We start from the raw sequence: 23,925 nt of genomic DNA, 5'->3' as shown, positions 1-23,925 counted from the left end.
AGCAGACCACTTGATTCCCTGGCAATGGTAAAGGACAAGGAAGAACAAAGCTCTCCTTAAAAATATGAAATAGGGTCTTCGGCAGGGCAGATAGAGTCTTGGTTTAGAATCTAATGTAAAAGTTAGCATCACTGACAATACAACACTCTTACTGGACAGTACAATACTGCACTGAATTGTCACTTCACTTCATATCTTTAAATCTCTGCAGTTGGGGTTAAATGCAAAACCATCCCTTTCAGAGGTTAAAAACACTATCCGTGGAGCTAAAGCCAGCATTCACAGAGATCTACTGCATAGAAAAAGGCCAATTGCACCATCGAATCTGTGGTAATCAAAAACAAGCGCCTAAGTATGGTGTTTTAATGCGAAATTACTATCCCTGAGCATGTTGACTCCTTTCACAGAAACTTCTTTACAGTGCAGCTGAAAAATATCACACATTTATCACTCTGTACATGATTTTATTTTTGTGATTTTTGTCAGAAATTACAGCAATATATTCATAAATACCTAATTACTACATTCAACAAATATATTACATTACAATAAATCCAAACAATACAGTTAAAACATAATTTTCACAGCATCAACCACCCCACCCCCCATTATAATGGAGGTCTCATCTTCCTCCCTCAAAAGAAAATGATACACTGAATGTGCATAGGCTGTAACAGAAGTGCAGAGCTATAATCCAATCTAACCAGTGGCAGATTTATAGTTGCAATGACCTATAAAGGCAGCTTTGCTTGTGAAAAGCAGGTGTATGACAGAGGGAAGTGGGTTATTAGCAACAGGCCTGTTGACTGCGAAATGGGGAATCATGGCTACAAGGAATGCACTATTGTTTGTTGACTCTTTTGCATTTGAGCACTAGTCTTGTCAGGTTTGTGGCTGAAGTAAGGGTGGCAAGTGATTTGCTGCAGCAGGTGACTTCTCGTGGCCTGGATACTGGCATTTCCGCTATCCTTTGGTATTCATCATGGCTACTCGCGACCTACATTAAGTACAAAAGATAGGGTGGGGTGGGGGGAAATATAGAGCTGTATGACAAAACATTGCTTCATCAGTCCGAGTGTGAGGGGGCATCCACCCGCTACCATTGGCATTAGTTTTTTTTAGGGCACTTCATTAAGTTCTGGATTAATTCTCAGAATTAATATCACAAATGGTCTCAACAAGGCTCTCTGGTGGCACTCAAGACAGATAGAATTAAAGAATCATCTGGAACTGCCTGCTTTTTGATTTAAGCTCCGAAGAAACACTGATATTCTTCTTTGGACTAACAAAGTCACGTGACTTCATCTTGACCTCACAGATAATCGCACCCCTGTCAGTGGGTTTCTCACAATGAGGTGGGAATGGAATTGTATTTGACCCAGTTCCCTCATCAAGTGCTCACTCCTATGAACAGCGGTACAACCAACACCAATTTCAACTAAAGGTGGCATCTGTGCAATCTCATCAAAGGTAGATGGCATCATATTCTCAATAATACTGGACAAGTTGCAGAGTCTTGCAAAACACCTGTTTTCCCTTCAGAAATCAAATTTGCAAACAAATCCTTGAGTTTCCCCATGTTAAAGAGGTTAGTTTTCAGCCTGTATGTTTATAACTGTTATAGTATAAGAGTTCTGTTGCCAGGTCAGACTGTTGCACTTCACTTCAAAAACCCAAATAAACTGGACAGCTCCAAGAAGAGTTATACACACTAATGCACTCACTGTTGAATGTAAAGTCCATTGTGTGCTCCCTCGTCAAGAAAACTTTATCATCAAGGATGCTGTAAGTGGGAAATATGTTAACCTTCTCAAGTGTGTGCCCGTGCAGTCACATATGTCAAATACTGACTTCTGCATTTCCTAATTGGAGAGATGTGCACAACTTTCTTAAAAAATTATATCAGTCATTGGGAGACAAAGTAATTTCCAAATTTGTTTTAGTTGTATTTGGTATGAGTTGAAAGCCTTCTGGACACTGTTCACTCACTGGGTTTACCTGTAATACTGACCAGTTTTTTATTGTTCAATAGTTTGGGAAGCAATGGCAAAGATTTACAGAGATACAGTCTGCCAAGTTAACAAGGATTGGTCAAGGTAGAGTCATTAGAAAAGAAGTCATTGGAAATTCCAGTCAGGTCAGAGGACTCTTGGTGGAAGGACAAGCTTTGCAGGCCTCAGTTATCAAATGGAATATCCAATGGCTCGTACCTGGTCCAAGGTATCAGTTAAATAAATGCAGGCTGAAAGACACAGCAAACAATAGGTTGTTGGTGGCATCTTCAAGTATTAGAACGAGGCCGAATTGTGTATTACAATCGTACATGTTATGCCATGTTAAATATAACTAGTGCGATGAAGTTTGTCATGAAATGGCTTCTATTAAGCATATCTCCTATCATAATTTAGCTAAACTGACAATGATGGCAGTTCCTGTATGTGGGCTTATTGGTGATTGGCACCCAAGTTAAATGGTTGATGATAAATCACAACAAGAGAGAAACCAGCTTGATGATATCATCAGTTATATTTAATGGGGCTGTGCAGATCAGTGACAGTGTCATCAACAAAGCCCTGGTCAACAGTAAGATTGACTGAAGACACAGTTGGTAAGATGGTGTTTATCTCAGTCACCGAATAAATGGAGTACCTGGGAATGAGTTTGCAGATAGGGGAATTGTTGTAGTGAATCTCATAGATAGAGTGTGTGGGGTAGCATATATCTTTGCTGTACAGTATAAAGGACGTAAAGGAAACACTTTCTATTCACCATATAATTCCTGCTTTTAACCCCTGCCCCCCCACCCCACAATATGTCAGTCACTAGAAGGAAAATTAATTACCTACAGCACTGCAGAATATTAACACCAACTAGACTTCAAGTAGGTAAGCACTGAGACTGGATTGTAAGTATCCTTGCCCTTTCTTGCTAGATTCCAGAAGCACTGATTTGTTAGACTCTGGTCCCATGGGTTCCCAGCCATCGTCCAGTACTTCACTCAAGTTTGTCTTTCTGTGTGGCAGTGCACATCAGAAGAGGTTTTACATTGAGAGTTTCTATTTTTGAAAGTATCCTTGCTCAACAACCATGCACAGATGCAGTCTAATCTGAGAGGGAGCAGGGGCAGGAACCGAGGCTGATTTCCCTCCAAACCAGGATAACATTGGTGCACTGGTTCAGGCTAGACAATGTTTCTAATGCGGAAGGCTCTGTAACACATTCAGCAGGCACCACCCCACGGCTACGCTATGTGGTGAAATGGGAGCACTTTTATCTTTTCAAGTGGGTAAAGCCTGATGAATAAAAAAGAATCTGGTGACATTGCAACATTGAGAGCTGGGACTTTCTGCAGTGGAGGGCTGGCTCTCTCTGTAAATACACCAATGGTTCACAATATGGCACAAAACCCATTTAGGAAGAGCTGCAATCTGACTGAGCCTCCAAGTGATTGGCAACAGCACTTCCAGGTGCAATTAGCCTTGCACTCAACACTCAAATGAAGTTCCTCTGAAGCCTCCCAGGAAGTCAGTCTTGTCTTCTTTAACCTCTTAGTGATTCATACTTACTGAAGCACAGCACCCAATGGATTGTTGGCTGCACTCCATTAATCAAGGTACAACAACTACTGGGGAAAAAAGGTGACGGTGATGGGGGATGCGGAGGAAAGGTTGCACTAACAGTCTCCTCCTCCCCCTTTATGTGTTGTCTACATGGGAAGGTTTGGGAAATGCAAAATGCCGTGTAACAGTTGCAAGCAATTTACAAAGAAAATCGGATAAATCAAACCATGGCTCAGCAGTGGGTTAAGCATTCCCATTCTTTCTGTTTCCAACAAAATAAATCCTGCAGCACGGCACTTGGTAAAATGGCATGGAACCTTTTTAAGTTGAGAAACAATTTGAGATGAGAAGTGGAGAACACACTTGTCCTCGCACAAAGGGGGAAGGACATCCATAATGTCAGGCCTTCTAATGTATATCGTTTCCAAGAAGCTAACCTGTGAGAAAGACTGCAGAAAGTCCCACTTACAAGGGACTAAAGCCTGGAATCTCCACTGAAAAGAAGGCTCACTTGCAGGGTCATGGGTTTTGAATGAATGGCAACAGATATGTTAACATTTTTCATCCTTTTAATTTTACGAGCACATCCAGGAAGCAATGCCCTTGGTTACAAAGAGCAAGACTGTTTATATTTTGTACGGGAGAAGGACTCAAACAAATGTATCACAGAATGCTAATGGGCACAGAAATGCGTTCATTCTCCTATCGCTCCAGGGTGTCGTAACTAATGTCTCTGTTTTACAAGTTTCCAGAGAGGGTTTCTGATGGGATTGTCATGGCTGTAGTCTCCCCTGACCTTGCACCAAGGGGGAATTTGGAGATTACAGTTACAATGAGTCACATTATCCTGCACTATCCCACAGAACATCATTCTCCCAACTCAGTACCATTCTAAACGAGTACAGGCCCAGTGAAGTGGCTGGGGGAATTAGAAAATGCATGTTTAACTCTTCCATTGCCAGGCATAACAGTCACTCATCAACTGTCAAAAGTGGACAATCCCTCAGTCCATTCTACCATGTGTGACAGTGCTGTGCAGATACGAAAAGAGACGAAAAATGAAAAAGTTATTTCTCTTATATAAAAAGGGACCAATAGACAGGGAGACCCATATTGGCTTCTTCACGAGTGCGCCTCAAAAGGGAGCAAGTTCCAAACCATGTATATGTCTTCCGATTTTAATGAGTGCTAACTCTCCAAGCACAAAGGGAACTTATTTTTTGATGTGAAAGAGATTGAGTGCCCATTATAGGCGAGTGCAAATTATGTATGAAAAATTACAGTACAACAGGAGGACAGATAAAGCAGCTGATACAGCCACACATCACTAACAGTGCTCACCTGTTCCGAGCACACATAAATAACAGGGAGGAAGGGGAGGGTGAGTGGGGTGGGGAGGCAATATGATTGGGGGGGGAGGGGGTGGCAGGATGTAGAGGCTTTGAATCCTCCTGTACAGAAATCTTAAACTGGTGCCACATGAAAACTAGAGTAACAGAGCATGCACCAGTGAAAACCAGCTCGCTTTCTTTCTCTTTCGGATTTCCTTTTAAAAACATTTAAATTTTTTTTTGTCCTGACCAGCAGCAGTACGAACACTAAAAGCAAGATATTTGCCAAAGCAGAAACATATTAAAAATGGCAAGCTTTAATAACAATAATTAAAGTAATAAAAACATACAAAATCTGTTTTCATTTATATACAGTACAAGGCAAAGCACCTCTTGTGTGAAAAAATCCTTTTTATTTACTTTTTTAATTAAAAAAAACCCTGCCCTTCAGGCTCCCATCTTTCTACTTTTTTTTAATGCATACACTCAGCTTTGTAACATGCATCTCTTGTGATTTAGAAGATTCTAGTTTCAAGGTACCTTCAATCGCCTTAAGTGCATTTTTCGTGTTTTTTTTTAAAAAAGCCTCATTATCTGAGCGAGTCTTGAACTGTCCTATTGTGGTCTGGTTCAGTTGCACTACAAGGGTTGGCGAGGGACAGCCAATATTTCAGATGCTTTTTAATCGAGGGACGGGTGGGAGTAGGTCTGGGAATGCGGGAACGAGAAGAGATTTCCAAGGATTTTGGCAGACGGATTGATGGAAGGGGAATCCTGTGAGGGGAGGTGGAGAGCCAAGGTCCTTCATTCCCACGGGGTCAGCACTCGCAGCTTCTTCCAACGGAGTGGGTTCTTCTGCTTCTTCACTTTCGGGCAAGAAACATCCAGGTGAGAAATCCGACTGAATCCGACGTCCTGTCCACGCTGCTATAGTAGGCCACCTGACCGAAGGAATCAATGTGTACTCTGAATAGGTTAGTGTCGGCTCTGGGAGCTCAGAATGAGGTCTCCGAACCCCGTGCTCTCAAAAGCAAACTGACTTGTCCTTTTAACCAGAAAAAGAGGGATAGAATAATGATGATCAGGTCAAACAGGCTGGAAAACAAAAGGTTTCCTTAAGCAAATTTATGTAAAAATAGATCCAGAAGTTTCGTTACAGTTGCATTGCAATGTTCATTCAAATAGGTCGTTTATCCTTCGACCCTTTGCTTCATATGTGGCACGTTTCCTTAGGTCTTGCCTAGAGTATCAATTCCAATGGGAATATTAAATACCAGGATAACAAAATAGTCTCTCTATGCTGTGGCTGAGCTAACAGGGATGTCACCTTGGGTAGGACTTGAAATAGCTTCGAGACCAGTGCATGGTTGGGAGTGCAAGGCACTTTCTTAAATGGTCCAGCTCGGATTGGAGTCTTTCCCTTTCAGAGGCAACTTTTTGCTTCTGAGCCAGTAGTTCCTGCATTTCAAACAGAATCAGACACACTGGAGTCAATTATCAGCACCGCCACTCATAAGTTGCTCGACTTTGAATTATTTAAGTTATTTAACTTCGAGCCCTATTCGGACACAAGTTCACAGAATTGTTAGTTGTTCTGAAATATGCAGACAGCTGCCTTCCCTCCAAGTTATTAATTAAATTCATGAGCTGTGAACGGAACGTCTAGATTTAGATTAGATTAGATTAGATTAGATTAGATTAGACTTACAGTGTGGAAACAGGCCCTTCGGCCCAACAAGTCCACACCGACCCGCCGAAGCGCAACCCACCCATACCCCTACATATTACCCCTTACCTAACACTACGGGCAATTTAGCTTGGCCAATTCACCTGACCCGCACATCTTTGGACTGTGGGAGGAAACCGGAGCACCCGGAGGAAACCCACGCAGACACGGGGAGAACGTGCAAACTCCACACAGTCAGTCGCCTGAGTCGGGAAATGAACCCGGGTCTACAGGCGCTGTGAGGCAGCAGTGCTAACCACTGTGCCACCGTGCCGCCCTTTTTTACTTATAATTCCAGATTGTTGTGACTTGGACCTTATAACTGGTTTCCTCATTGAAGGTCTTTCTCCCGCCATGAGATTTAGCAATGCAGGCGTTCAAAGAGATAGCTCATTAAAATTTTCTGAACTAGAGATGGACAGGAAATGTAGGAGAAAGTGAGGACTACAGATGCTGGAGATCAGAGCTGAAAAATATGTTGCTGGAAAAGCGCAGGCATGTCAGACAGCATCCAAGGAGCAGGAGAATCGACGTTTCGGGCATAAGCCCTTCTTCCTGTAGAAGGGCTTATGCCCGAAACGTCGATTCTCCTGCTCCTTGGATGCTGCCTGACCTGCTGCGCTTTTCCAGCAACGCATTTTTCAGCATGGACAGGAAATGTGTCATCCACACCTCCAGAAGTTTGGGTGTTGAAGTGTTGGCAGTGGCCAACCAATGGATAGACACAAGTTGCCCCCTATATTATTCCCTGCTCTCCTGCTGATGTTGAACTGTGGCCACACAGGTCAGTGGCTCTCTAACTGGGAGCCATACAGACATTCCAGGGAGTCCATGGAATAACATGGCAATGCTTGCTCAACTGGACTTGACAGGACCCTGCAACCACCACAGGATAAACGTGGATTTCAACAGCTTCCTTATGTCCCTTCCCCCAACATTATCCCAGTCCCAAGCCTCCAACTCTTCATCGTCCTCTGAACCCGTCCATCACTCCCCCCTCTGGCCTATCACCTTCTCCCTCACCTTCATCCACCTATCGCTTTGCCAGCTACCTCCCCCCCAGCCCCATCCCCTCCCATTAATCTCTCAGCTCTGACCCACAAGCCTCATTCCTGATGAAGGGCTTATGTCCAAAATGTTGATTCTCCTGCTCTTTGGATGCTACCTGATATGCTGTGCTTTCCCAGCACCACCTTCTTCGACTCAACAGGACTGACAGGTCTTACGCATGGAAAGGAGACACACCCAACCGTTACCCTTAAAGCATTGTTGAGACACTCTTTAGGTGCAGCATTTCAGATTCAGGACTAGTTTTTAAGTATTATAATCCATTCAACAAAGGGCATCATTCAAATAAAATTTCAGTGTCACTCCGTGGGCTGAGGCCATTGTCCAGGTGACAGTCCCACACAGTGAGATAACGCACCAAACCTTGTCCTCTCTTTGCAGCCTGGCACAATCTGTGGTCAGTCCATCACTCTGTCTCTCTCTGACCACCATCAGGCCAACTCAATAGCCAAGGCACTCTGAAGCTAACTGTTGTATGCTATCCTATCATCCAGTCTGGACAAAAGGAGGTAGAAACTTGGGTCCTGAGTACACAAGACATTTACTAATTCAGCTCTGTCACTAGATTTATAGAACTACAAGATGGCACCAGATATGGTTGACTCCTTGTGAGCTCCTCCATGCAGATCTAAGTTTCCTATTTCCTCCATCGTTCTACGCTCTTTTTGTAACAGTTTCTACCCTACTGTTGTTAGAATACTGAATGGACTCTCAAACTCTTAACACCCACCTGTACCTGTTTTTGTTTTTGCCCTGTTTATTAGTTATTTACTTATCTATGCTACTTAACTCTGTGATCTGCCTGTATTGCGTGGAAGACAAAGTTTTTCACGGTGCCTCGGTAAACGTGACAATAAATTCAATTCAGTACAATTACAGAATGGTCACTGCACAGGAGGCCATTAGGCCCAACGTGTCAGTACTAGCTCTGCACAAAGACAGTACATTGATGCTATTGCCCCAGTTTTTCCCCATTGTCCGACAACTTTTCCCCCTTTAGTTAACAACACAATGTTCTTTCCAAAACTATCACTGAAGCTGCCGCCACAGTACTCTTTCATAATGGGACAATCACTGTGGGAGGTACAATTTAATTCTCAAAGTAGACCAACATGGTCTGGGTGAAACTTGTTCAGTGAATAAAACTTCATTAAGGTTCAAAACTCTTCGTTTCTATTCCATGGGGTGGTAATTTTGCTGGTGTCCAATTCCATCCAGTGGACAGCAGCCTCATTATAAACTGCTGGCTGGTTAGGTTGCTGAGTACTAACGATGGAATACCTTCTGGACTGTCAGCCCTTGAGAACTCCATCAGGGTCCTGTCTGGTTAATGCAGTACACTTGCTGCTGCTCTGATATAGCCATTTCAAGGACCTCATAAGAATATTAGGGTTAGGTTCTGTGCCTCAGTACTCCTATGCTCCACTGTCCTGTTCCCATTGAAATGAGAAAAATCAGTCCAGGGGTTTAACAGTCCAGGGTAAACAAGAGAATTGTCACAAAATGTTTCATCTCAGCACTTACCGCCATACTGAGGGATAGCTGTTCTGCAGTCAGGCTAAGGTTATAGTGAAATGTTTCTAGACGTCTGCACTGGGCCTGCAGAATCTGCCTCTCAATATTTTGTTCTGTAATGAAATTATAAATTTTGTGTTACTTCATCTGCTTGAAGCATTAACTCGTCACCAAATCATTAGCACTCCAATCTCAGAACTCACCTTAACAGTAGCAACAGGCACAGACAAAACAAGGTCATTTAACTGATTGAGGTTTACAAAATCATGAAGAGTATAGACAGGGTGGACAGAGACCAGCTTTTTCCCAGGGTGAAGGATTCAATAACAAGAGGTCACTTTTTCAAGGTGAGAACTGGAAAGTATAAGGGGGATACATGCGACAAGTACTTCACACAAAGGGTGGTGAGCATTTGGAACATGTTGCCAGCAGAGGTGGTCGAGGCATGCCTAAGATGCGTATGGACAGATGCATGTGTAGGTGGGGAGCAGAGGGATACAGATGCTTTGGAATTGGCGACAGGTTTAGACAGTTGATTTGGATCGGCTCAGGCTTGGAGGGCCGAAGGGCCTGTTCCTGGGCTGTAAATTTTCTTTATTCTTTGTTTAACTCCTTAACTAAAAGCAAAATGTTGTGATGCGGGAGATTGGAAATAAAAACAGAAACTGCTGGAGAAACTCAGCAGGTCTGTGGAGAAGGCATCTCCAGCACTTCCTGTGTTTTTTTTAAATCTCAGATCTCCAGCATCCACATTATTTTGCTTTTACTTAAATTCATGAGCGATCCTCTCTCCAGAGATGATGTCAGACCTGCAGAGCTTCTCCAGTACTTTCTGTTTCTGTTTGGCTGTTTATCTTCATGCCTCTCATTCCCTTCAAAGACTTTTCTTCTGAAGAGGATGCAGGCTTGGTTTTCTTGTCAAGCACTCTTCGGTCTCCGTTGTTCCCCCCCACCACTGAAATGGGTGACTGCCACATTGCACTGTTTGGCAGTTCCTTCGATTATTTCAGAGGATGTGAGCATTGGTGGCTCAGCACAGCATTTATCAGATTAGATTAGATTAGATTCCCTACAGTGTGGAAACAGGCCCTTCGGCCCAACAAGTCCACACTGGACCCTCCGTAGAGCAATCCACCCACACCCATTCCCCTACATTTACCCCGAGTAATACACCTAACACTGTGGACAATTTAGCATGGCCAATTCACCTAACCTGCACATCTTTGGACGTGGGAGGAAACCGGAGCACCCGGAGGAAACTCACACAGACACGGGGAGAATGTGCAAACTCCACACTGACAGTCACCTGAGGCTGGAATCGAACCCGGATCCCTGGTGCTGCGAGGCAGCAGTGCTAACCACTGAGGCACTGTGCCAGCCTATCACTCAGCCCTAATTGCTCTCAAGGTGGTGGTTGCGGTGCAGGGACAGGAGCGCAGCGGTAGCAGAACTGGGCAACAACCCAGTGGGCCTGCTGGGAGTGAGTTCAAGTCAGAGCAAATGGAGGGATTTAAATGTATTCAATTAGTATAATCTGAAATTAAAAAAGTTCATCTCAGTCATGGTGAACATGATTGGATTACTATACGGTGCAACTGGTTCACTAAAGTCTTTGCGAATGGCTGACTTTACCATGGGACTGGCCTATATTTGACTCCAGATGCACTGTAAGGTGCCTCGCTATTATACCACCTGACATACAGCGTACCTTCCACATATTCCTGGTAAGCCTCAAAGACAGCTTCAATGCCCTGCCACTTTGAATGGAAAGGTCGCGATTCCTCCTCTTCCTCCTCTTCATCTTCATTGTCAGTTTCCTCCTCACGCTCGTATGCCATCCCTTTCCGGGTCTGGGTGGCACTGTGCTGCCCGTTCTGGTGTGTAAACTCAGCTCGGCTGGCAGAGTCCATCTCTGGAATGTTGTAGCGGACAGAGGCATCGAGCTTGTGATTCTGTTCTGCAGTTAGTGTCGCCGTGGTACCTGAAGAGAAACAAGATTTCAGTGAGGGCTGGGGTGAATAAATGAAAATTCCACCACGTGGAAAGGGGTAGGGGGAGTAGAGAGGTGACATGACTGGGTAAAATAATCAGGCAGAATATCTCAGGAATGCTCACTGTGAAGACCTAGTGGACTGTAACTCATCCAGTTTGATGAATATAGGGTCAGCAGGTCAGCTCAGTGGTCAATCTTACGCACTCTCTAGATTAGTGTCAGAAACCTACGATGCCATTCACATTCCAGGCTGGGAAACAGAATTACAGCATTGTTATGGTGCAAGAGGCAATTCAGCCCCCTCGTGTTTGCACTGGATCTACCACCTTGTACCAATTTCCTGCCTTTCTATCCAAGAAATCATCCCGACTGAATGCCTCAAATGAACCTGCCTCCAACACAGTTCCAGACAGTGCATTCCATACTCTAACTCCTCACTTTGAGAAAAAGATTTTTCTCACATCACCCCTGTTTCTTTTGCACATCACATTAAATCAATGCCCTCTCGACACGAGCAGCTTATTCCCATCAACACTTCCAACTTGCTCAGGATTATGAAAACCTCTGTCAAATTTCCTCTCAGCTTTCTTCTGTCCAATAACAGGCTCAACCTCTGCGATTGTTCCTCATAACTGGTGTCTCATCCCTGGAAACATTCTTGTAAATCTCTCCTGCAGTCTCTCCAATGCATTTATATCTTCTCTCTAATGTGGTACTCATAACTGTGCACAATACTCCAGATGAGGTCAAACAGATGTTGTATATCACCTCATTGCTCTTGTAATCTATGCCCCTATTAATAAAGTCAAGGCTACTGAATGCTTTATTTATGGCTCTCTCCACCCTGGGACCCTCCAACCACATGGGATTAATGTGGATTTTACCTGTTTCCACATCTCCCCTTCCCCACTTTTCCCAGTCCCGATCTTCCAACTCGGCACCACTCTCTTCCTGTCCATCTACCCACTCCACCTTCCTCTCCGACCTATCATTTTCACCTCCAGCTTCATCTACCTATCGCATTCCCAGCTACCTCATCTCCAGCCCCATCCCCCTCCCATTTATCTTTCAGTCCCCTTGGCTCATAAGTCTCATTCCTGATGAAGAGCTTTTACCCGAAACGTCGATTCTCCTGCTCCTCAGATGCTGCCTGACAGGCTGTGCTTTTCCAGCAGCACACTCTTTGACTCGCCACCTTTACTGATCTGCGCACACATCCACCCAGGTCCCTCTGCTCCTGCCCCTTCTTTAGAATTCTACCTTCTGATTTACATTGACCTTCATTGCTCTTCTGACTCAAGTGCATCAGCTCACACTTCTCTGCATTGAACTGTGCCTGCACACTCCATCATCTTTGTCAATGTCCTTTTGAAGGTCTGCACTGCTCTCCTCACAATTTATAATTCTTGCAAATTTAACGTCATCTGCAAACTTTGAAATTGTTGCATTCACATCACTGATATGTATCAAGAAATAAGTACAAATCCAAATTTCCCCGGGATCTTCCTAGAACGAATGTATGGACACAGACAGACAGAGATTCTTGCTTTCACCAGCTGGTAATGAAATTCACATTGTGTCTATTTCTTTGCCTTTTTATTGCCTCCAATTGTCTTGCTTTAGTTAATATCCTGTCCACCACCTTAGTTCAGCAATTTTGACAACCAGACAGCTTTTTGTTCATATGTTCAAAGGCTATGGGTGTCTCTGGCTAGGCTGGTATTTATTGGCCACAGGGCAGTTAAGAGTCAGGGTCTGGAATCATATATAGACTGGACCAGGTAAGGATGGTTACCTCCCTAAAAGAGGTTACTGAACCAGCTGGGTTTTACAATAACTGTAGTGAGTTGCCATTAGGCTAATTCTCCCCCCAACCCCAACATTCGATGTTCAGCATTATTCTCTTACTTGCAGATTTCTATTGTGAGATTCGAATGCAGGTCCCCAGAACATTACCTGTGTCCCTGGATTCACAGCCCAGCAACAATACCACTGGGGTGTCACCTCCACTGACTGAAAACCAGAAATCAGTGTGCTTAAAGTGACCACAGTGAAACAGGAGCTTCCTTTCATCACAAGGCAGCAGCGTACCTGTGTTTATCTTGGGCTGAATTTCAGCCAGAAGCACAAAGCAGACTAATAAAAAATGTAAACAAATAATCATTTGCAATTACCGCAGGGAGACATGCTCATAACTTCCTTTCGTTGAGAAGGCAGCTGGTTAATTGGATGCTTTGAGAGGGAGCACTTGCAGTGATCAGGTTCAAACCCAGCATGGGGTTAGCTTCCTGGAGCAAGAAACTGTTGCTAAATTTCTTACGTTTTGTAGGAAGCAGTAATCAATCTGAAAAACACGGGCAGAGGGCAGCACTTGCAAACTCTTCCCCTCCTCCCTACAATTGGCGTGTCAAGGTGGCTGATGTCTTTGAACACGGGAAAGGACTACAGGATTTGCATTTGTAGAGCACCTGTTAGGTACTGGGGACATCCCAAGGTGTTTTATGCAGCCAATGACGTACTTCTAAAGTGTACTTCCTGCTGTCATGTGGGAATCACTTGTGGACAGGATCACTTGTCTCCACTCTGAGATCGATCTGTCCGTTTTGGTAATGTTGATAGAGGAATGGGTTTTCCTTCAGGTTAAGTAGGAAGGACTCCCCTAGCCTTTTGAATTCTCTTAACGCCACCTGAGAGGGCCTCTGTGTAAATTTTAGTCCAAAATCCAGCATAACTGACAGTGCAGCACTCCCTCAGCACTGCACTAAACGTCGCACTTATGTGGGTCTTGGGCTTGGCGCTTTGTCTGAAACCTTCTAACTTGGAGGCATGGGCACTACCACTGAGTCACCAGCTTAATGTGATAGTATGGTGAGGAGCAAGTGCCCAGTCCTGTCGATGGCTTTGGCAGATCTATGCAGTGGCCTCTATGAGGAGAAAGTGAGGTCTGCAGATGCTGGAGATCAGAGCTGAAAATGTGTTGCTGGAAAAGCGCAGCAGATCAGGCAGCATCCAAGGAACAGGAGATTCGACGTTTCGGGCATAAGCCCTTCTTCAGGAATGGGCTTCTGAAGAAGGGCTTATGCCCGAAACGTCGAATCTCCTGTTCCTTGGATGCTGCCTGATCTGCTGCACTTTTCCAGCAACACATTTTCAGCGGTGGCCTCCATGATACCAAGCTCAGTACCTGTTCAGTGTGGAATAACTGAACACAGTCAGGCCACTTACAATCCACTTCATGGTTCTTGCAGTGTCGGCAGGGGGAGAACATCCTCCTGGGGATTCCTGTCGGAAAGGGTGTGAAAGGCGGTCTCAAAGTCACATAGCCGTGAACACATGCAATCTCAAACGCTGTGGGAGGTTTGGCTGCATGGGTGCCACCGTTGCCTACCATGGGGCAGTGCCAGGAACTGGAATATCAAGAGGTGGGATAGAGTAAGAGGAAACAAGAAAGCAAGAGAACATCCTACTTCAACAGGAGACAAGAGAAAATAATCGTTGGTTTGGATTGGCCGAAACATAATATCTGATTTGCCTTTGAAGTTGCCAATTGTTTTTTTTTCTGAAGGCAAGTGAAGAGCTGGCTTAGATTGTGGAACATGTCAGATACACTACTCGAGATTTCTCTGTCCTTGAACAGGGCTGTCAGGGCTCGAACTCAGGACCAGGAGGATGTTTCGATGTGAGGGCACCGAGAGTGTGATTCGACTGATGGTGGCCAAAGGCAACAGCAGCCTATCAGGCCAGAAGGCACAAGGACAAGAAATAGGCAGTTCAACCCATTGAATCTACTCTACTGTTCAATGAGATCATAGCTGATGTGATAGTCCTCAACTCCACTTTCCTGCATTTACTTCCCCATAATCCTCAAGTTCCAGACTCATTAAAAATCTGTCCACCTCAGCTGTGAATGTACTTAGTGACTCAGCTGAACAGCCCTCTGTGGTCAAGAAATCCACAGATTTGTTAACCTCTGAGGGAAGAAATTGCTCCTCATCTCTGATTGAAGTGGGCAACCCCTTATTCTATGATTACGCTGTCCGGTCCTAGATTTTCCCACAGGGAAGGCAACCATTCCACAGTTACCCTGTAAAGTCCCTGAGGAACCTCGCACATTCCATTAAGGTCGCCTCTCATTCTTCAATAACCCCCAATGAAAACAGGCCCAATCTACTCAACCGCTCCTCATAAGACAGTCCTTCTGTACCTTGATTATCCTTTTATGCTTGCCTAGCACAATATTTAGCTACCCGACCTTGGAATGATCCTGGGTACTGCTGACACTGTCAAACTGAAGCCAAAACCCATCAGCCGGCTGAAAGTGGCTTAACCAAGTCAGCCCGTAAATCTCAAGGTCCTCCCCACCAGTTGTCCCTGCGTCTCCGGTGGAGGGCTAAGTATGTCAGAATTGTGGTTATCCTGCAGAGAGAGCTTACCCCTCCACTGGGATGATTTAGAGAATTTTTTAAAAATTAAATACCTCATCGAAGTGTCTTCCTTTTGAAGGCCGGATACCTCAGGAACACAGCCACTCTCTTTTCGCTGGCAGGTGTGGGGTGGTAACCCTGACACGATCCTGCCCCAGAATTAGGTTTAAAAGGTTCTGCCGCATAACCTCAATCCGTACTGGGGTAGGAAAGGTTCCATCGTCCCACTGCTCACTTGGGAAAACTCCCAGTGAAATGGGATCTGGAGCACACGAACAACTTTTCATTTGAGGAGCTGTGGCCAGCATCCGCATCATCAGATTGCTCCTCAGTTGTAAAACGTCAATGAACAGGAAAGCAGGTGGGACTAACAGGAGTGACTTTAGATGGTGGATATTGGGTACCACACAGTCAGGTGTCATTGCGAGAGAATCGCAGAATTGTTATAGCACCCAAGACGGTCATTCAGCCCAACCTGCCTGTACCCAGTTCTGCAAACGGCTGTCATTACCTCGTGCCAATCTCCTGCCTTCCCCACCACCACCTCCCACTTGTCATCTTTATCCAAATAATCATCCAAAGTGCTCCTGAATGCCTCAGTTGAACCTGATCCCACCCAGGCACGGCCTTCCACCCCCTCACATATCGCTGAATCTTCAGGTTTCCCATCACTTTGCTCTTGTTCTATTTGTTGCTCATTTCAAATCTGTGGCCTTGAGTTTTTGTTCCTTTTCTAGGTCAGAACAGCTTCTCCCAAGCAGCTCTAGCCAAAGTTTGACAACCTCTATCAGATCTCTGCTCAGCCTTCTCCTCTTCAAGGAGAACCGTCCCAGCCTCTTCAATCTATCCTCATCACTGAAGTTCCTGGACTGGAGGGCATGCCTTATGAAGAAGGGTTGAGGGAGCTCGGACTTTTCTCATTGGAACAAAGAAGGACGAGAGGTGACTCGATAGAGGTGTACAAGTTGACGAGAGGCATAGATAGAACGAATAGCCAGAGTCTTCTTCCCAAAGCGGAAATGGCTATCATGAGGGGACATAATTTTAAGGTGATTGGAGGGAGGTTTAGGGGAGATGTCAGAGGTAGGTTCTTTACACTGAGAATGGTAGGTGTAGTAGTAATAGTAGAGTCAGATACATTAGGGACATTTAAGCGACTCTTGGATAGGTACATGGTAGGTAGTACAAGGGAGGGTATGTAGGTTAGACTGATCTTAGGGGATAAATGGTCAGCACAACATCGAGAGCCGAAGGGCTGTTCTATGTTCTCATCAAGAAACCAACCTTGTAAACCATTTCTGCATTCTCTGTCCAGTGTGTTCACAAACTTCCTATAACGTGGCACCCAGAGCTGGGCGCAATAGCTGGAGTGGATGTTCAAAGTCCCATGGAACAAACTGAAAAGTATTTTCTTTCAATCAACATCATCAAAATACTGACTGGTGTTTGTAGGAACATTACTGGTGGAAAATGGCTGTAAATCTAGTGTGGTCCAAAATATAATTAATGGCACAAATTGCTTTTGGATGGTTAGCTGTTTGAATCTAACTTTGTATACCCTGAAATCCACCCGTTCATGAAGCCTCATCATAGCAATGCAGTGTGGGGCACTTAGAATGTGACAGATTATCAGCAATGTGCACAATACTGTTCAGAAAACAATTCATGGAATCATAGAATCCCTGCAGTGTGGCCCATTTGGACCCATCGAGTCCTCACCGACCCTCTGAACGGCATCTCACCCACCCCTTACCTTACCCCTGTCGCCCTGCATTTCCCATGACCAATTCACCCATGTGAGGCACATCTTTGGACTGTGGGATGGAACTGGAACACCAGGAGGAAACCCATGCAGACACGGGGAGAATACGTAAATTCTACACGGACTGTTGCTGGAGGCTGGAATTGAACCCAAGTTCCTGGCGCTGTGAGGCAGCAGTGCTAACCATTGAACCATCATGACGCCCCTCTCCTTCCCCCTTGCACAATTAACTCCTGGATTTTTCCTCAGGAGGCAGGAGCAGGCACCTCTTCCCATGAGTCATTCACCACAAGGGGAGACTCTTCAGCCCATCGATTCTGTACAAACAACCACCACGTTAGTTATTCCCACTTACCTTTGTGCTTCTGCAATGCTCGCTGTGTGGACTGCAGCACAGACTCGTGAAACTGCTGGGCAAAGTCCTCAGCCATGAACACCTCCCAGGGCTTCCTTTTCTCGTTCAGGCTGTGCCCGGTGCCAGGATTGTCTTTCTGGAGGGCAGCTGTGGTGTTTGTGAGCACGCTTACTGTCCTAGTCCCAACAGGCCCCTCAACAGGCCTAGTCTTGTCATTGTGAGGGCCTGGCTCCTTAGGCTTCGATGTAGCCTCTGAGACTTTCGCTGGCTCTGCACTCTTCCGGAGTTCCGGAACAGCAGGGGTGGCGCTTGGCGGCCTATCGGATTCGGCAGAGGTGGAAGACTCGGCTGCGCCCACTGCAGAAACAGAAAGGTGCATGTGATTTTCAAAATAGGTGCCTTTCACAGCTGTGCTGTATCGCATCTTTGTGCTCACGGCCAGGTACAAATGACCGTTTCAGAGGATTTCACTTCAAATGAAAACACCCCCTCGAATAGTGGTGACTGATGTTTCCTTGAAGCTGCACTGCTCACACAGAAGCCTCAGAGCTACCACACAAGCCCTGTTCTGAGGGAAATGGGTGCACAGTCCCACAAATAAACTGAAAAATACTGTGCACTCACCAAATCGGGCCATGCACAACAGCCTATTTCAAAACGAACCTCACTGACGGCTGGTACTGAGGCACTGCAATCCACAGCTCTCTCTAATACATGCACACTTGGATTGTGTGTGTGTGTGTGTGTGTGTGTGTGTGTGTGTGTGTCCATCCGCGCATATGTCCATCCGTGTGTGTATGCATGTGTGGGGCGGGGGGTTAAAATCAGCCAGAAACTGCTGGCCAGCCTATGAGTGCCTCACGGCACTCAGTCTGCACCAGAGGCTCACCCCTGGGCTCATGTTAATGGCTAGCAAGCCCTTGCTTGTGCCTCTCTTCACCTTTAACCCCAGCTAAGATTGGCTAACTCAGCAGGGACTGAAAGTTGAACTAATACCCTCTGGATCTGTCTGGTTCAGAACTATAGAGGGCAGTGGGATTTACAGATAGAAACTCGAATCTCCCTTTCCTCAGAAGCCACTGATTCCCTGAATAGTGGCTAATTTGGATTCATCCTGAGAGGGAGAGACTGGGAGATAACTGGACTGTGTCTAATGTTGTCCCAGTTAGAGCAAGCTTGGGATCAAATCCTGATCCAGACAGCTCAGTATCATAGATTTAGCCAGTTGGTTGCATTGCATGAATTGGGGGTTTGGACACTAAGTGACCAGCATTCTGGCCAAAGACACAAAGACAAAAATATCTACTTAGTGCCTCACCTCTGCCTAAACTGTGACTAGCACATGGCATGAGGCAGCATTTCTCCCCTTCTGAAAGTAAGTGCCAAATATTAACCATTGAACTGAAAGATCTAAAACGCCTGACCCCCTGGTCATCATGATGTCAATCCGAAAAGGGAGATTCTTGGAACCTCAAAGACACTCACATAACAACATCACCCTACCCAACCCTCCAATCAGAGATGTTCCGACAAATGTTGCTGCAGTGTTCCCAACATTTAGCAAATAAATTGAAAATGATTCCAATCCCACAACTGGATCATTTGAGCATGACTGCAGACTTAGCAAAATGGCCAGAATCAATCCCCCAGCAAAGATGCCCACCCCTGTGTTCCCCAGCAATGTAGGAACTCCAATCCTCATTTACTTAAGCCACTCCTCCTATTAAAGGTCACTTTTTTTGCTCAAACTGCGTTGCCAGTGAGTTGTGAAGGATTTTTTTTTTGCCATTCAGGTCAGGAAAACAGGCTGAGATCACTTAATCATCTTACCGTCTATAAGACAGAGAAGCAAACAGCCAAAATGGGAATTGCAACTTCAAGTCCAGAGTTTTAGGTTTGTTCATACAGCAAAGATGAAGTCAGTTTTGAAGGAAGCAACTGAAGTTTGATTTGGGGGTGGGAGGAGGGCAGAAGATCGATTATGTCCCCTCTCTCAATCACTTCCTGAGGTCAGACCCATTGGCAAAGTTTTTGCAGGCTCGAGCGGGAAGGGAAGAGAAACGCTTCAAAGTAAAAGGAGAGAAATGGAGGGAGGGCCAGTGAAGTATACGGTGAGAGACAGAAAGATGTGTGAAAAAAAACTAACAAAGCTGTGTTTGAGCAGATGAAAAGGAGTTCAGGAAAAAAAGCCCTCCACTGGCCGCCACTGTATTGCCGGGAGGGGAGTCACCCCAGAGGTGCATCCCCATGTGCATTCCGATTAAACCAGCAGTTCTGGAGCTTCTCATAGACCAGTTACAAAAGGACCTCTCGAAGAGATCAACACTCACCAGTCTGAGATGAGCTGGGACTGCTACACGATGGAGGGGAGAGGTATTTAAAAGGTGCTTCTGAAGGCTGGGTCTTCTGTTTTATGGAATGGATCATTTCTATCAGGGTCTCCTTTTCTGTGTGTGTGAGAGAGAGGGAAAGAAGCGCCAATAAATATTAGGGTGAACACTGAGCTTTAAACAAACCCCAACAGCGAATTGAGACTGTGTGGCAGAGCCAGGCGCGTTGGTATTTAGCTGTTGGACTGTAGCCAAGTGTGGGTTAATTCCGACTCAGCTTAAAGCTCTTATCCAAGTCTGACTGTGGTCTATTAAAAGTGGAAGCTGACCAATAATGGCTGGAGACCAAATGGGTGATTTTAATATCTACATATCCATTTACTGTATATGTGGGAAAGAAAAGTCACATAAATTGACAAGGTGTGGTTAATAACTTTTGACTTTAGTTGGAATATTCTTTTAAGATTTTAATGAACCTTTCACATACTATGCGCTTCAAAGTGCTTCATCTATTGAGTTCCAGATGGTGGCAGGAAGCCCTCATGCTGGGGGGCCATGGGAGTACTTGCACCTCAGATTGGAGGGAGCAAGGATCAGTAATGTGGATTAACACCACGAACAGAGGAGTAACATGGGAAGGAACTGTCATGGCAGCCAGACAGGACTCAGCTGGTCTCTCTGCCACCTCTGAGTCTGAAAGGTGTGGATTCAACTCCCAGCATGGAGGCCTGAACACTAAATTTTGGCCAATGCTCCACTGCGAGGCTGCTGCACTGCTGGAGGTGCTGCCCTTTGGCTAAGGCACTAAATCCTGTTCTCCCTCTTTTCCCTAAACCCCGCTTGTCCTCTGACACCTTCACTACACAGGACCATAGAGGTCTACAGTTCGGAAAAGGCCCTTCAGCCCATCGAATCTCTGCTGGTCAAAAACAACCATTTAATGACTCTCATCCCAATTTCCTGCATTTGGTCGTTTACCTCATAGGCCTTGGGTCAAATGATCTCTAAGACTGGGAGGGCTAAATGTGGATGGGATGGCAGAACAGACACTGGAATAGAAATAAAGAGACCCTCTCATTCTCAGGGAGGAAGGAGAAGGGCTGAGAGTCAGTGGGGATGGGTGGAGCTGGGGGTGGATACAGAAACAACAGAAACTCCAACCAGAGGCCCAGAGGCTGCTACTCTCTGCATAGTCAACTCCCCAGCACCCCCCACCTCACCGAGAAACAGATGGATGGGGGAACAGACCTTTACCTTTTCTTTTCTCCGGGAGTATGTGAGCAAGGCTAAAAGATGTCAGGAATCTCTTCTTCTCGGCGAGGTCGGGAGTGCTGTTCATTTCGTCGGCGCTGTACTTGTTGGTGGGCAGGGGCCGCGGTGAGTGGGCCTGCCGCTTGGTTGAGACCGGAGGCGGTGAAGGACTCCGCTCCATCAACATCCGGCGCCTCTTGCGTCGTTTCTGCTTCAACAGCTCCTCCCTCCGGGCCTGGGTGGTCAGGCTGAAGACTTGCAGGAAGTCCAGTTTCTAAAACCAATGGGAGAGAGGTCGAAATTAACTCAGCAGTAAAAGCAGGGCTACGGACGAGATGGAGTAGAATCCCTACTGTATGGAAGCAGGCCATTCAGCCCATTGATTGAGTCCACACTGATCCTCCAAAGACCATCCCACACAGATCCACCCTCCCACCTTGTATCCCTGCAGTTCCCATGGCTAATCTACCTAGCGTGCACATGTCTGGACACAAGGGCAATGTTGCATGGCCAATCCACCCAACCTGCACACCTATGGAGGAAACTGGAGCACTCAGAGGAAACCCACACAGACATGGGAAGAATGTGCAAACTCCCCACAGACAGTTGCCCGAGGGTGGAATCAAACCCGGGTCCCTGGCGCTGTGAGGCAGCAGTGCTAACCACTGTGCCACCCAAGAGGGTGCCAGCACTTCAAGAGGTGGGAACTGCTCCAAACTTCTTGTTGTTCTCTATTCACAGTCTCAGCCATTATCTCATTGATAGAGAAACTGGGTAAGCACCTGAAGAGGTGAACATTTGGAGGGATAGGGAAAATCTTGCAGTTATACAGCACTTTTGACAACCTCCAAATATCTGGACATGCTTTAGAGACAATGAGGTATACTTTGAAATGTAGTAACTGCTATAATGAGAAACATGGCAACCAACTTCTACCCAGCAAGTTCCCACAAACAACAACATGATACAGAATCATGGAGTCATTGAGGATGGAAACAGACCCTTCGGTCCAACCAGTCCATGCAGACCCTACTCCCAAACTAAACTAGTCCCACCTGCCTGCAATTGGCCCAGATCCCTCCAAACCTTTCCTATTCATGAACTTATCCAAATGCATTTTAAACATTGTAACTGTGCCCACATCCACCACTTCCTCCACAAGTTCATTCCACACATGAATCAGTGTAAAAAAAAACTTCCACCTCATCTCTGATGATCAGATTTTGTCCAAGACACCAGGGAGAGCTCAGCACATTAGCTTTTACTTTCTCTCAAGCCAGGCAAGTTCTCAGTTTAACATCTCATCCTAAAGTTGCCATAGCACACCCTGGGGACTGTAATGGAGTGTGAGATTTTGTGCTTAAGGCCTGGATTGGGATGGAGAACCTAGAATTCAGAGGAATGTGTGCTAGCGATGTAGCTGCGCTGACTCACTAGGTAATAGCAGAATTGTGGAATAAAACTAACAGCACAGCCGTTAGAGATCAGCCAGAGGCATGATAGATGATAGATTAAATGGCCTCTCATTGTAGTGCAAGATTCTGTGATGAGCTCCTCCAACCGAACATCTTTCTGCCAATTCCCAGAGGAAAGAACAGACAACATATCCATCTGAATGAACGACACAAGCCAGGAGTGTGATGGAAGTACTCAAGAAGCTTAGCACCATCTGAACAAAGCAGGCCAATCTGCACCCCATTACATTGACCAACATTCACTCCCTCCAACCACTAACACACACTGTTAGCAGTGAGTACCAGCTGCAAGATGCACTGCAGTATCTTACCAAGGTTCTCTCTACAGCCCGTTCCAAACTGAACTCCATCAACTAGAAGGACAAGGGCAGCAGACAAATGACATTTGATCCTGGAATTATATCGCCATTCCTTCTTTGCTACTGAGGCAAAATCCTGAAACTCCCTCGCTCATAGCACTGAATGTCCGTATACCACAAGGACTGCAGTGGTTCAAGAAGTCAGGTCTTCCCAAGTGCAGTTAGGGTTGGGTAATGAATGCAGAACTCCCCAGAAGTACCGACAAAGAACAAAGAACCAAGAACCTTACAGCACACGAACAGGCCCTTCGGCCCTCCAAACCTGCGCCGATCCAGATTCTCTATCTAAACCTGCTGCCTATTTTCTAAGGATGTGTCCCTCAGCTCCTTGCCCATTCAAGTATCTGTCTGGATACATCTTAAATAATGCTATCATTCCCACCACCAGCACCTCCATTGGCAACGTGTTCTAGGCCCCCAACACACTTTGCGTAAAGAACTTTCCATGCATATCTCCCCTAAACCTTTCCCCCCTCACTCTGAACTTGTGACCCCTAGTAATTGAGTTCCACACATTGGGAAAAAGCTTTTTGTTATCCACCCGGTCAATACTGCTCACAATTTTATAGATCTCAATCAAGTCCCCCTCAACCTCCTTCTTTATAATGAAAATAATCCTAATCTATTCAACCTCTCTTCATAGCTGGTGCCTTCCATACAGGCAACATCCTGGTGAACCTCCTCTGCACCCTCTCCAAAGCATTCACATCCTTTGTTACCAGAACTGTACGCAGTATTCCAAATGTGGCTGAACCAAAATCCTATACAACTGTAAT

At 45.6% G+C, this 23,925-nt stretch overlaps 1 protein-coding gene across 14 annotated transcripts in view; it reads right to left on the bottom strand.

The window, feature by feature from the left end:
- Positions 1–443: 443 nt before the first annotated feature.
- gse1b (Gse1 coiled-coil protein b) overlaps positions 444–23,925 on the bottom strand; it is a 336,737-nt gene continuing 313,255 nt past the window's right edge. For 11 of the 14 annotated variants that reach the window (XM_060837970.1, XM_060837959.1, XM_060837962.1 and 8 more), the window contains 6 exons: positions 21,313–21,589; positions 20,065–20,181; positions 17,735–18,091; positions 10,909–11,181; positions 9,210–9,313; positions 444–6,349 (listed from right to left, as the gene is read on the bottom strand). In XM_060837970.1, the coding sequence (XP_060693953.1) occupies positions 6,215–6,349; positions 9,210–9,313; positions 10,909–11,181; positions 17,735–18,091; positions 20,065–20,181; positions 21,313–21,589 (1,263 nt within the window). In that variant the 3' untranslated portion in view covers positions 444–6,214. The remainder of the gene's footprint in view (positions 6,350–9,209; positions 9,314–10,908; positions 11,182–17,734; positions 18,092–20,064; positions 20,182–21,312; positions 21,590–23,925) is intronic. The other 3 variants (XR_009645607.1, XM_060837958.1, XM_060837967.1) reach the window with 3 other exon arrangements.

Source organism: Hemiscyllium ocellatum, chromosome 17 (assembly GCF_020745735.1).
Source record: "Hemiscyllium ocellatum isolate sHemOce1 chromosome 17, sHemOce1.pat.X.cur, whole genome shotgun sequence".
Taxonomy (NCBI): Eukaryota; Metazoa; Chordata; class Chondrichthyes; order Orectolobiformes; family Hemiscylliidae; genus Hemiscyllium; species Hemiscyllium ocellatum.
This window is presented reverse-complemented; position numbering and strand designations above follow the sequence as displayed.